The 12855-nt window shown below is 36.6% G+C and overlaps 1 protein-coding gene across 2 annotated transcripts; it reads left to right on the forward strand.

Moving 5' to 3' along the window:
• Positions 1-292: 292 nt before the first annotated feature.
• On the forward strand, positions 293-12715 carry LOC102618788 (uncharacterized). Of its 2 annotated transcripts, none has more exons than XM_006474530.4 (11): positions 293-1456; positions 2256-2532; positions 2691-2876; positions 3311-3463; positions 3862-4320; positions 5742-7925; positions 8261-8439; positions 8548-8703; positions 9837-10071; positions 10628-10938; positions 11822-12715. In XM_006474530.4, the coding sequence occupies exons 1-11, from the start codon at positions 663-665 to the stop codon at positions 12120-12122; spliced, it is 5235 nt and encodes a 1744-aa protein (XP_006474593.1). In that variant the 5' UTR covers positions 293-662; the 3' UTR covers positions 12123-12715. The 2 variants fall into 2 exon arrangements, with proteins under 2 accessions (XP_006474593.1, XP_024953539.1); XM_025097771.2 differs by having other exon boundaries at positions 1307-1456; positions 2302-2532.
• Positions 12716-12855: the final 140 nt, after the last annotated feature.

Below are 12855 nucleotides of genomic sequence, written 5' to 3' on the forward strand. Positions count from 1 at the left end.
TAGTGTTACACATTTCAAATGTATTTATCTCAAATGATGTGGTATTCATTAATTGATTAGTGAAGATAATGCATTTAATTCACTTGGATCTTAAACTATCAACCAATCAATGAATGACATATTATTTAAAAAAAATTAAAATTAAAATTTAAAATGTCTATCATTACTTTTTAATCTTACATCCACGTAAGGAAACCAGCCTCAAATATAAATTTTTACTGAACACAATATATGTTATATATATAGATAACAAAGTAGCTTTACTTAAGGCCGCGAGTAACTTCATTCAAAAGTTTCATTTCTTATTATGGGCCGATTGATTGGAGGCCCAATTGTATAAAATACAGGCGAGGGGGGGCATCAACCCGACCCACCAGTCACCAGAATTTAACGGCTGAATTTGCAAGTTGGATGGGTCCCATTGGGGTTGCGGTGGGATCCATCCGCAACGAACCGAAGCCAAATGCTTCTCAATTCGCGGGTAAAAACGCTCAGCAGTCATCCCTCTTGGCCATCGCCATCCATCAATTCTTCTCTCCTCTTGTCTTCTTCTTTCCATTTCATTTTCAAATTTCGCTCTTTCCAGAAAAAGCTCAACTTTCTTTCATTGTTGTCTGTAATCTCCATGCCAAATCATTTCTTTAAACCCAATCCCCTTCGCCATGAACCACCTCTCCGCTAACCCCGCCCCTAGGCTCCGCCTTGCACCCCCTCACGCCACCACCCCCACCTTAACCTTCTTCACCAAAACCTCAGTCTGCTTCCGCCGATTCCGCCAGTACCGAAAACGACACCGTCTCAAATTCTCCATCCGCAGCGACTTCAATTTCAATTTCCCTTACGACAACCTCTTCCACTCCTTGCTCTCCCAGCTTCCCTCCCCCAACTCCGTCGATGCCCTTGGCCCCGCTTTGGGTCTCTTCTCCGGCCTCGCCCTCTACGCCTCCCGCTTCTCCCCCATTAAGCCCGACCGCCACCAAATCTCTTGCATCGGCAACTGGGTATTATTCACCTCTCCCACCGCCTTTAACCGCTTTGTGCTTCTTCGTTGCCCATCTATATCTTTTGAGGGCAGCGACTTGTTGGAGGACGTGAATGAGAAGCTTGTCAAGGAAGACACGCATTTTGTGAGATTGAATAGCGGCAGGATTCAGGCGAGGACTGGTGCCGTGAGAGACGGTGGAGAGACTGAGAGTGAGATGGAGGGGAAATTGGAGTACCAAAGAGTGTGTGTCAATACGGAGGATGGTGGTGTCATTTCCTTGGATTGGCCTTCCAATTTGGACTTGCACGAGGAGCACGGATTGGATACCACTCTGTTGTTGGTTCCGGGAACTGCAGAGGGGAGTATCGAGAAGAGGATAAGGTTGTTTGTTTGTGAAGCTCTCAGGCGCGGTTTCTTTCCTGTGGTTATGAATCCTAGAGGTTGCGGTGGCTCTCCCCTTACCACTTCTCGGTATGCAATTAAGCAATTCAAGTTTTTGATGATGCAATATTGTGACCTTGGATGTTTTGATACAATTAGGTGGTTGTGTCGATAAGAGTAGTCATCTTCTTTTTTCTGAGTTTGTTTTATTTATTGGTTTATTTTCCATATAAACTGGATAGCAATATGATGAAAAGAGACTAACACTTGTGGATTAACTAGCAACTTTTGATTGAATAAGACATTGGTTATTGTGTTGCTTGGTGTAGATGTGAGAATTTGACAAGAGAATAAGTGGTCATGCTTGAATTGATTATAGGAACAGGAGCAGAATGCTCTTTGCCAATAGCCAAGGTTTTTGTTGTTATTTTGCATAATAGTGTTTTGGATTGATTGGGTGGGACTGCTAGTGTGTGAATTGGAGTGAGGGAGTTTTTGGGTAAGACTAGCAGGGCTGGGAAGTAGAAAGTTGACAATTCTTGGGCTGCAGTAGACTCAACTCATTTGTTTCTTATTTGTTTGTTTTACCCTCCAATTGTGTGTTTGTCTGAGTGTGAGGGAGAGAGGGGACAACTTTTGGTGTCTTGCACTTGCATGTTGTTGTTGTTTTTTTTTTTTTTTGGAATTGCCACTTGTATCATATGTTGTTAGAAAATGAGAAAGGGGAAAAAATTTTTATTTGCTTTTATGTATGTGAAATAAGAAGAGAAAAATTAAAAGCATTTCATTCTCAATCTCTAGATGACTAGTAATTTTCTCCAGGCTCTTATTAAAAGATTATTGCAAAAACCGTCTGATGGTAGGGCTTCTTAATTACTTCATTATGTAGGTTATTTACAGCTGCTGACAGCGATGATATCTGCACTGCTATACAGTTCATCAGTAAGGCAAGGCCATGGACAACACTGATGAGCGTTGGCTGGGGATATGGTGCAAACATGTTAACAAAATACTTGGCAGAAGTTGGAGAGAGGACACCTCTGACAGCTGTCACTTGCATAGACAATCCTTTTGACTTAGAGGAGGCTACAAGGTCCTCTCCTCATCATATTTCCCTGGATGAGAAGCTTGCTAATGGATTAATAGATATTCTGCGATCTAACAAGGTTGACAATAGCTTCAGAGTACTTTTTAGATGCAAATGTTTCATATCTTCATTGTTGGAACTGAAAATTTTATGTGCTTTTCTAACTTCTGTTGTCCACCCATGATTCATAGAATTCATATCTTGATGGTTGCAACTTATGGTGAATTGGTTCTCCAGGAATTGTTTAAAGGCAGAGCAAAAGGATTTGATGTAGAAAAGGCTTTATCAGCAAAATCTGTTCGTGATTTTGAAAAAGCAATATCTATGGTATCATATGGCTTTGAGGCCATAGAAGACTTCTATTCAAAATCCAGCACTCGGAGTGTAGTTGGAAACATAAAGATTCCTGTTCTCTTTATACAGGTGCATATTTTGTGTTTTGATGTTAATCTTGCTTCTGATTTTGCACAGAACCTGTCTTTTCTTTCAGTCACCCCCTCCTCTTTCTTTTCTATTTTATTTTTACAAAAAGAATCTAGACAATGTTCTGGTAATGCTTTGTAATTGTTCAATGGAACATATATATCCTGGATTTTTCTCGAGGAGTTGCAAAAAACCCTATATATAAAGGATACTCATATATGAAGTAAGTACTTTACCTTGCCAGTCTCAGGTGGCTGGACCTTCTAAAAACAAGGAACTTAGTCAAGCAAGTAATAGGTTGTTCAAGATTGCCTTGTTTGTCTGTAGGCGATAACATCTATGGGCCATCTCATTTTACTGCTATTAGGTTTATCATTAAAGTAGTCCCCTCATGATGAAAAGCTAAATAATTAAAATCCTGTAATATTTCTCAGAATGATGCTGGTGCAGTGCCGCCATTCTCTATACCACGCAGTTTAATAGCAGAAAATCCATTTACAAGCCTGCTCTTGTGTTCTTGTTTGCCGTCTAGCGTTATTGGTGGTGGTAGAGCTGCTGAATCTTGGTGCCAGAATCTAGTCATTGAGGTAATTACTTCTTTTCTTTGGCTGCAGAAGTTGATTTTTGGATTAATCTGTCTCATTTGTAATTCAAAAGTAAATGGTGATTAAGAAAGTGACATCCGAAATTGTCTGTCATTTCCTCTTAAACATTAGATCTTTTTGAATAGTTTTTCCTCACATCCATTAACAAGTATAACTGTATAAGAACATCTTGAGTTTTCATTGAATACAGTGACTTTCTGTAATAAATTGAGGGGACAAAAATGCACTGTTGTGTATTCCTTATACATGCTCTGTGAATTCCAAAATTATCATATCCTCATTGAATTATACTCTTTTCTTCGTATTCCCTTCAATATACAGCTAGCCAAATATTGTAGCAAAAAGTGATATTTTGAGTGGTATGTATGTTGTGTATGCAGTGGCTCTCGGCAGTGGAGCTTGGACTTCTGAAGGGTCGTCATCCTCTTCTAAAAGATGTGGATGTGACCATCAACCCTTCAGGAAGCTTGGCTCTTGTTGAAGGTAGAGAGACGGATAAGAGGGTCAAAGTTAATAAGCTTGTTGATCTTGTTCAGACAAATACTTTGAATGGGTATCCTGTTGAGGCTTCGAAGCAGATTCTGGAAGATAGCTATTCTGAAGCTCACTTCCATCTAAGATCTGGACAAGAGTCACAAAGAAATTTGGAACTTGATCATAAGGGATCGCAAGATGTTGCATTGCAGGAAGCTCAATCTGTTGACACAGATTTGGTCGAAGAGGGGGGAGCCAGTCCAGATGATGGTGAAAGAGGTCAAGTGTTACAGACGGCACAAGTGGTTTTGAATATGCTTGATGTAACTGTACCTGGTACTCTGACAGAAGAGCAAAAGAGGAAGGTAATGCTTGAATTTGCAATTTTTTGCTTTGATATGCACCGTGATGGCCTTAGCTATAATTATTATTTTTTTTTCTGTAGGTATCATATTTTCTGTCTTCATTGTCATGTCTATATGATTTATGTACGCAGCAGAGCATTGCTGTGATCCAAATCATTTCTCTCTTTTTCTAATGTAAACAGAAAATAATAATAATATTAAAAAATAAAAAAGACAAGAAAAGGGATGTTGATATGAAAAATAAAAAATAAAATCATTTTGGTTTTATTTCAGGTACTTATAACTCTTTGTATTGATTCTGCTTCTATCTCTTAGTGCACATAGGGTGTGTTTGGTACCCTCATAACATGAGGCTGCATTGCATTATGTAATGCAGCCTCATATTTGGTTGCAGCAAATTGCTGCATTTGATTTTTCTTTTTAATTTGTTATAATAATAAATAAAAAAAATTATTTTAATATAATATTATATAAAATTAATTTTTATTTCATTTTTATATTATAATTATTAATATAAATTAATAAATGTATATTTATTATTCAATAATTTATGTTTTTATTTTAATTATATTAAAAATATAACTAAATAATGTATTATTTAATTATATTATAAAAATTGATTATTATTCAATAATTTAGTAAGTAATAATAAATACTTAAATAATATATAAAAATAAAAATATAATATAATATTACATTATTTAATATAATACAATAATTAATATATAAAAAATAATTATTTTTAAATAATTTAATATAACTAATAATAAATACTTAAATATTAATAAATTTGAATAATATTAATTTAAAATTAATGGTAATATAAATAATGATTTAAAAATTATTACATCTATTACAGTCCAAATTGCACCAAATATGATATTGCATTACAACTTTATATACCTTAATGCAATACAAGACAGCGTGCTAAATGCACCCATAAGGAATTGATTTTCAATAGGTGCAAGGCCAAAACTCTTTGCCCTTGATACATTTATATGCCTATTTTAAATCTGTCTGCGAAGAGAGCCTAATTTTTTGAGACAAAAAAATGAAGAATAATTTCACTGGCAGACCTTTTGTCTCGCAATCTTCTTCAATTTAGGTCCCCTTCCTTGCTATCAACTCTTATTTGTACTTGATTTGAAAAAAAAAAAAACACTTAAATTTGTACAAGGTTACTTACAATATGACATCTCTTGATCAATATCTTGTAAAACAAGTAAACTGTTTGTCATGAACTGTCAGATTATATATTTTGCATTTTCATACAATTATCATAGTGTTTTTTTTTTTTTCCATATTTTGAATCTCATACAGAAAACTTGTTCGGCTTAAAAGTGCTTTGGGACATGAATTCACTGCCATGCCTTTGTGTTCCTTGATCTTATTTTGACGATTCTCTGGCCTTTTACGTCTAGGTGTTGACTGGTGTTGGTCAAGGAGAGACACTTGTGAAAGCTCTGCAAGATGCTGTGCCTGAAGATGTGCGAGGAAAGCTAATGACTGCAGTATCTGGGATTTTGCATGCTGAAAGTGCAAACTTAAAATTGGACGGACTTCTGGGTAAGATACCCAATGTATCTTCAGAGTCCAAGATAAAGGTCCAAGAGAAAGTCGGAGGATTATCAAGTTCTGAAGTTCTGTATAAAGATGCTAATCAGTCAGATCAAGTGAAAAGAGTTGATGATTTGGCAGATAGCTCTGATAACATTCAACCTGGCTTGGACAAGCCTGCTGGCAGAATAGAGTCAGAGATTCAACCTTCAGAAAATTTGCAAAAATCTGCTGACGTAGGCCAGTCTCAATCAGTTTGTAGTCATCAAGGTGATATCTCCAGTTCAGTAAGGAAGGGCACTAATGAGTCGGGAAATAGTCATGAAAATGACGTGTTCAACAAGGAGAAGGCTGTTTCAAATTCTGACATTACTGAAAAGGCATCAGAAATTGTTGCTAGTTCTAACCTTACCGGTCAGCCCGAAAAGGCAGGGGGCTCTGAGGAAGCAAATGTTAAAGAGGACAAAGTGGAACAGGATGCTGGAGTATCTCATTTAGAACCAAAACCTGAGAATAACCAGAGAATTGGAGACAAAACCCTTGATTCTTCTACTGATCAAACTAAGACGGCATCCACCAATGTGGCAGAAGAAGCAGTTTTGCCTCTGGGATCCTCTTCTGAGGCTCAAATAATGGAGAAGGAAGGGAGTGATAATGAGAAAAGAGAAAACAAAAGTCTGCAGCCAGCAGGCGATCAGAATAAGTCTACTACAGCTGATCCTATCGCATCTCCCTTCAGTGTTTCTGAAGCATTAGATGCCCTAACAGGAATGGATGATTCTACCCAAATGGCAGTTAATAGTGTTTTTGGTGTGATTGAAAATATGATTTCTCAGTTGGAGGGGAAAAGTAATGAAAATGAAGTCAAGGAGAGAAATGAGGCCAGAGATGATAAAATCGATTGTATCCCTGAGAAACATATCATTGGTAGTGATCTCACGCTGGGAAAGGAAGTAGATCATCAGAATGAACTGAGTGTACAGTCTCATACATCACACGATCCTTCTGTATATAATAGCAAACCTTTGGCTGACTATTCAGTTAAATTGGGATATTTAAATAACATTCCACTATATGTACCTGTGAATCTCTATGGGGACTCTTCACAACATGAGTACTTGCCCAGATATCTTTCTTCAAAATTGCCAAATACCAAACCACTGGATTTAGATACAACTACTACTCTATTCCTTGACTACTTTCCAGAAGAAGGTCAATGGAAGCTGTTGGAACAGCCTGGAAATGTCAGAGATTCTATTGATGATGTTTCATCTGGTAAGGGTGTAATCAAAGAAGTTCAGGACCATTCATTTACAAAAGTAGATGATGCAGATAAATTTATTGAACCACCTTATGTAATATTGGATACAGATAAAAAGCAGGAACCATTTGCTGAATATGAAATGAAGGATAATATGAATGAAAATGATGAGGATACATCAGCGGAGTTGATTGGCTTTGTGAAAAATATTATATTGGATTCTTTGAAGATTGAGGTTGACCGCCGGCTGGGTCCTTATGACCGGAAGGAAATGGAATCTGATCTTGCAAGAGATTTAGAAAGGGTGGCAACTGATATCTCTTTGGCCATTGTACATGATGAGGAGCATAATTGGTGTTTGGATGGCAAACGCCATCGCATTGACTGTACATATGAAAAAGTTGGTACTCTTCAGGGGGAGAATATTTTTAGAGCCATTTCCACTGCTGTTCAGGGCACAAGTTATCTAAGAAGAGTACTTCCAGTTGGTGTTATTGCAGGCTCTTGTTTAGCTGCTTTGAGAGAATATTTCAATGTATCTACAGAGCATGAGAACAATAACAAGGAACCTATGGCCTATGATCTAACCAAGAAATCTGGGGAGAGAAAACATGACAAGGCTAGGCTAACAGAGACTGAACAAATGCGTACTGAGAAAAATACAAGGGTAAATGGTTCAATGAACAGAGGAGTAGGAGCTGAATCGGAAATTTTGAAAACTGATAGTGTCATGGTTGGTGCCGTTACAGCTGCTCTGGGAGCATCTGCACTAATGGTAAAGCAATTGGTAAGAGTTGATGTAATTGTTTTTCTTTGTGGCTATTTTAACCATCCTTGTAAGATAGCTGTAGTTTCTCAGGTTCTCAGAAGTTTTAGAAAAATCGCTTTTGTGGAGGAATAATGTGGCAATAATTCTTTAATCAAATATCTTTATGTTGTAATTAAAAAAAAAAAAAGGCATAGAAGGCTAATCAAATAATGTGGTAAAACTTATTTTAAGAAAAAATGATTTTTCTCATTTTTTATAAATTTTTTATTTTGGTGAACTTATGCTGACTAAGTAATTTCTGAAACAATATATATATAATAAATTTAAATGTGTAGCATTTATGCAATGGCCAGGAAATTGCGGAACCTTCATCCAAGGCCTTTGTGGAGAAAGGAAATCATCAGAAAGAGCCTGAGAAGTTAATCTCTGAAAAAAACCAGGATAACATAGTCACAAGCCTTGCTGAGAAAGCCATGTCAGTTGCTAGTCCAGTGGTACCTACAAAGGAAGATGGTGAAGTGGATCAAGAAAGGTATTAATTTCTACCCAAATTTACTTCTAGGCAGGAAAAAAAGAGGAAAAAGAAAAAGATCATGCACTTCGTATGTTTAAAATGGTTCACTTTTCCTTTAATGAACAGGCTGGTCGCGATGTTGGCAGATTTGGGACAAAAGGGTGGCTTGTTGAAGCTAGTTGGCAAACTTGCTTTGCTTTGGGGTGGTCTACGTGGTGCAATGAGTCTGACTGAGAAGCTTATCTTGTTTCTGCATTTAGCCGACCGCCCATTGCTGCAAAGGTATTAAGAGTTATGAATTTCCTTATGTTTTATCCCTCAAAACTTTTCTCCATGTAAATGACATTAACCAAAGTAACTGACAGGTATTCAAACGATTCAGCCATAACAAAAATTGATAATTGAGTTCCTAAATCAGTTGTAGAAATGGGATTAGTGTCCTAAGTGATTTATCCTTGTCTTCACTGAAATGTGCTAACTCATCAATCTATATGGTTTTTTATTTTTAATTCATTCATGTACAATGAAATAGATGGCGGTGTTTGATTTTCACTGATAACCTCTCCTTGCTGTGTTAATTAATCACTCAACCCAAAATATTAAGCTGATTAGTTACAAGTGAAAGACCAACTTATATGATTTGATTTATGCAGTGACGAGATTCAAACATAACAAATTGGGTTAAATTGGCTGTGACACAAAGTTGAGCTATCATGCAGCATAAAAGCTTAAACTTATAAAGGCAGCTTTAAGATGCTGTAGTCTACTTGTTAGTTCTATTTTCAACAAAAGGTGTATGCTCTTTTGAAAGAAGTTATGGTTCCCGTGGAGTAAAATGGTGAAAAAAGATGCATAGTCTTCCCAAAGTATTGTGGTGATGCGTTAAGTTGTGCCTCATGCACGGGTCATACAAATTTCTTGGAATCAGAAGATACATGTTTATATATTTTGTCAGTATGTATCTTTTCTAATCGAAAAACACAGCTCATTCCCCTTTAGAACACTTTTTGTGCTCAGCTAAGTAAGTTGTATGCTTCTGTTCAAATTTACTGGAGGCATTTCTAGACCTAGATGCTATCCTGAATTGGCGTGTTCCGTTCAATGTCTCTCAATTTGGGGCCATATCTATCTTCTGAGCAATAGTAGCATAATTATGTATCCTTTTAAGGGGTCCTTTCTTAACACAATCTTTTTAACAGATTTTTGTTTCTTTTTTACTTTTTTCTTTTAAATCAAAGAGCAAGTATTTTTATGCTAGAAGTGGGGAGATGTAAGATTTAAAACTTACCTAAATTTTCCATTTTTTTCTTTTTGGACACTGGTTTCGTTTCATTTTATTTTTGCACTGTGCACTTTCACTTTCTTACTCTTGTTCCTTTCTTCAATTATTTTTATTCTTTTTTTTTTTCCAATAGGATTCTTGGGTTTGTCGGCATGGTGCTTGTTTTGTGGTCACCGGTTCTTGTTCCGCTGCTTCCAACAATTGTGCAGAGCTGGACGACAAATAATCCCTCCAGAATAGCAGAGTTTGCTTGCATTGTTGGCCTATATATTGCTGTTATGATACTAACTATGAAATGGGGCAGAAGAGTACGTGGGTATGAAAATTCCCTGGAGCAGTATGGGTTGGATATCACATCATTACCCAAGGTATGAATATGACCACCAGATGGGAGACATGCACTACACACAAGCGAATTAAAGTGCTTTATACATTTTACTGTTGACATTTTAAGATAAATCCCAAATCAATATTACAATTATTTTCTGCTTCAGGAACATTGATGTTGCAAGAGTCATGTGGTGAAGTTAATTTTCTTAGACACTGTTCCTTTATTTAAAGGTGGTGTTAGGATTTTAGAGACCTAGCATTATATGCCAGAAACTAATTGATTCTGACCGCCTCTCTTTCTTGACAAAGAACATCGTGAGGTTTCTCATGCTAATATTTTTCGCGATGTACCAGTACTCTTAAAATAATTGTAGCTTTATTCTTCTTGATTTCTTTTGGTTCTCTTAATCTTTCTGCTGTCAACAATTAAATGATAAATTTTCTTCTATATACAGTAATTTGGAAATTGATGCACTTGGCTTTCATATCTCTTATCTTTAAATTCTCCTATAGAAATGGTTAAAAGATGGATAAGCATCCTGCATTGCTGCTTGTCTCGGACAAATGAATAATATTTAGCTTTTTTGCTTGCAGGTCCAAAACTTTTTGAAGGGTTTGATAGCAGGAGTCATGCTTGTTTTATTAATACAGTCTCTAAATGCTGTACTTGGTTGTGTGAGTTTCTCTTGGCCTTCAATTGTAACTTCATCTTTAACTGCTATGGCATGGCTCAAAGTGTATGGGAATATAAGTATACTGGCTTGTCAAGGAATCGTCACAGCTACTGTGGTTGTGCTTGTAGAAGAATTGCTTTTCAGGTCTTGGTTGCCTGAAGAAATTGCCGCAGATCTTGATTATCACCGTGGAATCATAATCTCTGGACTTGCATTTGCTTTATCACAGAGGTACATTTTTCATTTGCCATTTTGGAACACCACATTCACGTAGTTTATCTTTTTCCTGTTTACTATTTTCTTCCGTAGCACCTGATCTCACGTAGTGTAGAGATATATTTTCTGATATCCTGTCTCCCACCTTTTTATTATTTTGATCATTCTACCATACAAAATGCTGGCTCTAACCAGTATGGAAGACATGCATGAAATGTAGAAGGTGAAGAAGCTTTTTGTTCCTTCAAGTTTTAGTCAGTTGGATGTAGTAGTAGCCATCCCCATCCCATTCAAATCGGTTTTTTTTTTTCCAAATGTGGTGTATTCATTGTCAGAAAGATGGGGCCAGTGGTTGAGTGGAGAGAATGCCAATCAAAATTGAGTTGGTAAAAACTGACATCAACTATTTAAGTTCTCATAACAATGATCGTGTATGATACAATTGATATTGTAGGAACAGACTGATAGTTGGGTGAAACCTGGAGTAGCAATGGTACATTTTAATATTAAATTAAATAAATAAAAGAAAGGTATGTGACCAAAATTTTGTTAATATCTTCCTTTTAATGCAAATATTTCCGTTGTTAAATGGTTAGGGTAGAAATTATTTTTATCCATCGTTATGGTAATAGTTCAAGCTATGCAGTTTACTTCTTTCATTTGTTGTTGATGCTGTATACAAACCTTGGATGTGCCATGATTCCGCCTTTATCCCTTCCTCCCCTCTTTTTTTTTTTTAATTTTTTTCACACGAAAAAAACAATACCCTTTCCAACTGTCTCATAATTTTTCCAGTTTATTCTTGGAAATTGATGAATCAAATTGAATTGCTCTGATTTGTGAGAGATATGTAGTGATCACTCTGCTGACTGTTGATTGTAATTTTCCTTGGTTTTAGGTCTCCTCAGGCAATTCCAGGACTATGGTTATTATCTTTAGCTCTGGCAGGGGTTCGGCAAAGAAGCCAAGGCAGCCTTTCTGTTCCTATTGGTTTGCGTACAGGGATTATGGCTTCAAGTTTTGTTTTACAAAAAGGTGGCCTCCTCACCTACAAGCCCAGTCTTCCTCTTTGGATAACTGGGACACATCCATTCCAGCCGTTTAGTGGGGTTGTTGGTCTTGCATTTTCTTTAATATTGGCAATAATTCTATATCCAAGACAGCCTCTGCTAAGTAAAAAATTGGAAAAGGAGCATTAAGGAATATGCATAATTGTCCAGTTATCAAAGATCAAATCGTGAAGAATAGTATAATGTTGGATTTGTTGAGACCTTTTTGGCCCTCCAATATGAAGTTAGAATGTTCTGCGACTGACGTCAAATTTTAATAATGGTGTCTAGTCTGTGACTAGTCTATGAATTCCCAGCGTGATGAAGTTGAAAGGATATTATGGAAGTCCAGGAGAAAGAAAAGAGAGGCGCAAGCAGAGAGGACGAAGAGATGCTGGGATGTTAAAGAAGTGCTGCCTGCACGGCAAACAGGCAAAGATACTCAAGAGTTGTAAGTCCGGAAAATGGTATACAACGGCAAGTTTTGTAAGTAGGTAAAGCAATGTATATTTTCTAGATTTCGCTTTATGCATGATTGCGTCAGGTGAATAGGGTTCCTGTCGTTAACAGTTTCTTGATTTGTATCCCCATTTTTGCAGTCGGTATATAAATAGTTGTGCAGCAATAATAAAACATTATAGTCGTTCTCTCCACTCATCATAAAAGAACTGAAGAGTGAAGAGAACATTTATCATTTGTCTTCGTGGTTGATTTCTTTATAGTATTTCGAAATATTCTCTGTGCGTCATTTTCTTTTTTAATCTTTTCCAACAGCATCACCACAAAGTTAGGTCTTATTTTGTATCAAAGACTGGATAATTGTATTAAAGTATTTGGTAAATACTAATTATTGTAACTTAAAAGTCATGTTCACTTGCATGAT

This window comes from Citrus sinensis, chromosome 9 (assembly GCF_022201045.2).
Source record: "Citrus sinensis cultivar Valencia sweet orange chromosome 9, DVS_A1.0, whole genome shotgun sequence".
Classification (NCBI taxonomy): domain Eukaryota; kingdom Viridiplantae; phylum Streptophyta; class Magnoliopsida; order Sapindales; family Rutaceae; genus Citrus; species Citrus sinensis.

What these genes read in the sequence shown, in the direction of transcription:
- LOC102618788 (XM_006474530.4), top strand. Translation starts at nt 663, where the DNA reads ATGAACCACCTCTCCGCTAACCCCGCCCCTAGGCTCCGCCTTGCACCC. An exon ending in CACTAATGGTAAAGCAATTG is followed by an intron (nt 7,926 to 8,260) that starts GTAAGAGTTGAT and finishes TGCAATGGCCAG; the next exon opens with GAAATTGCGGAACCTTCATC. An exon ending in ATATCACATCATTACCCAAG is followed by an intron (nt 10,072 to 10,627) that starts GTATGAATATGA and finishes TTTTGCTTGCAG; the next exon opens with GTCCAAAACTTTTTGAAGGG.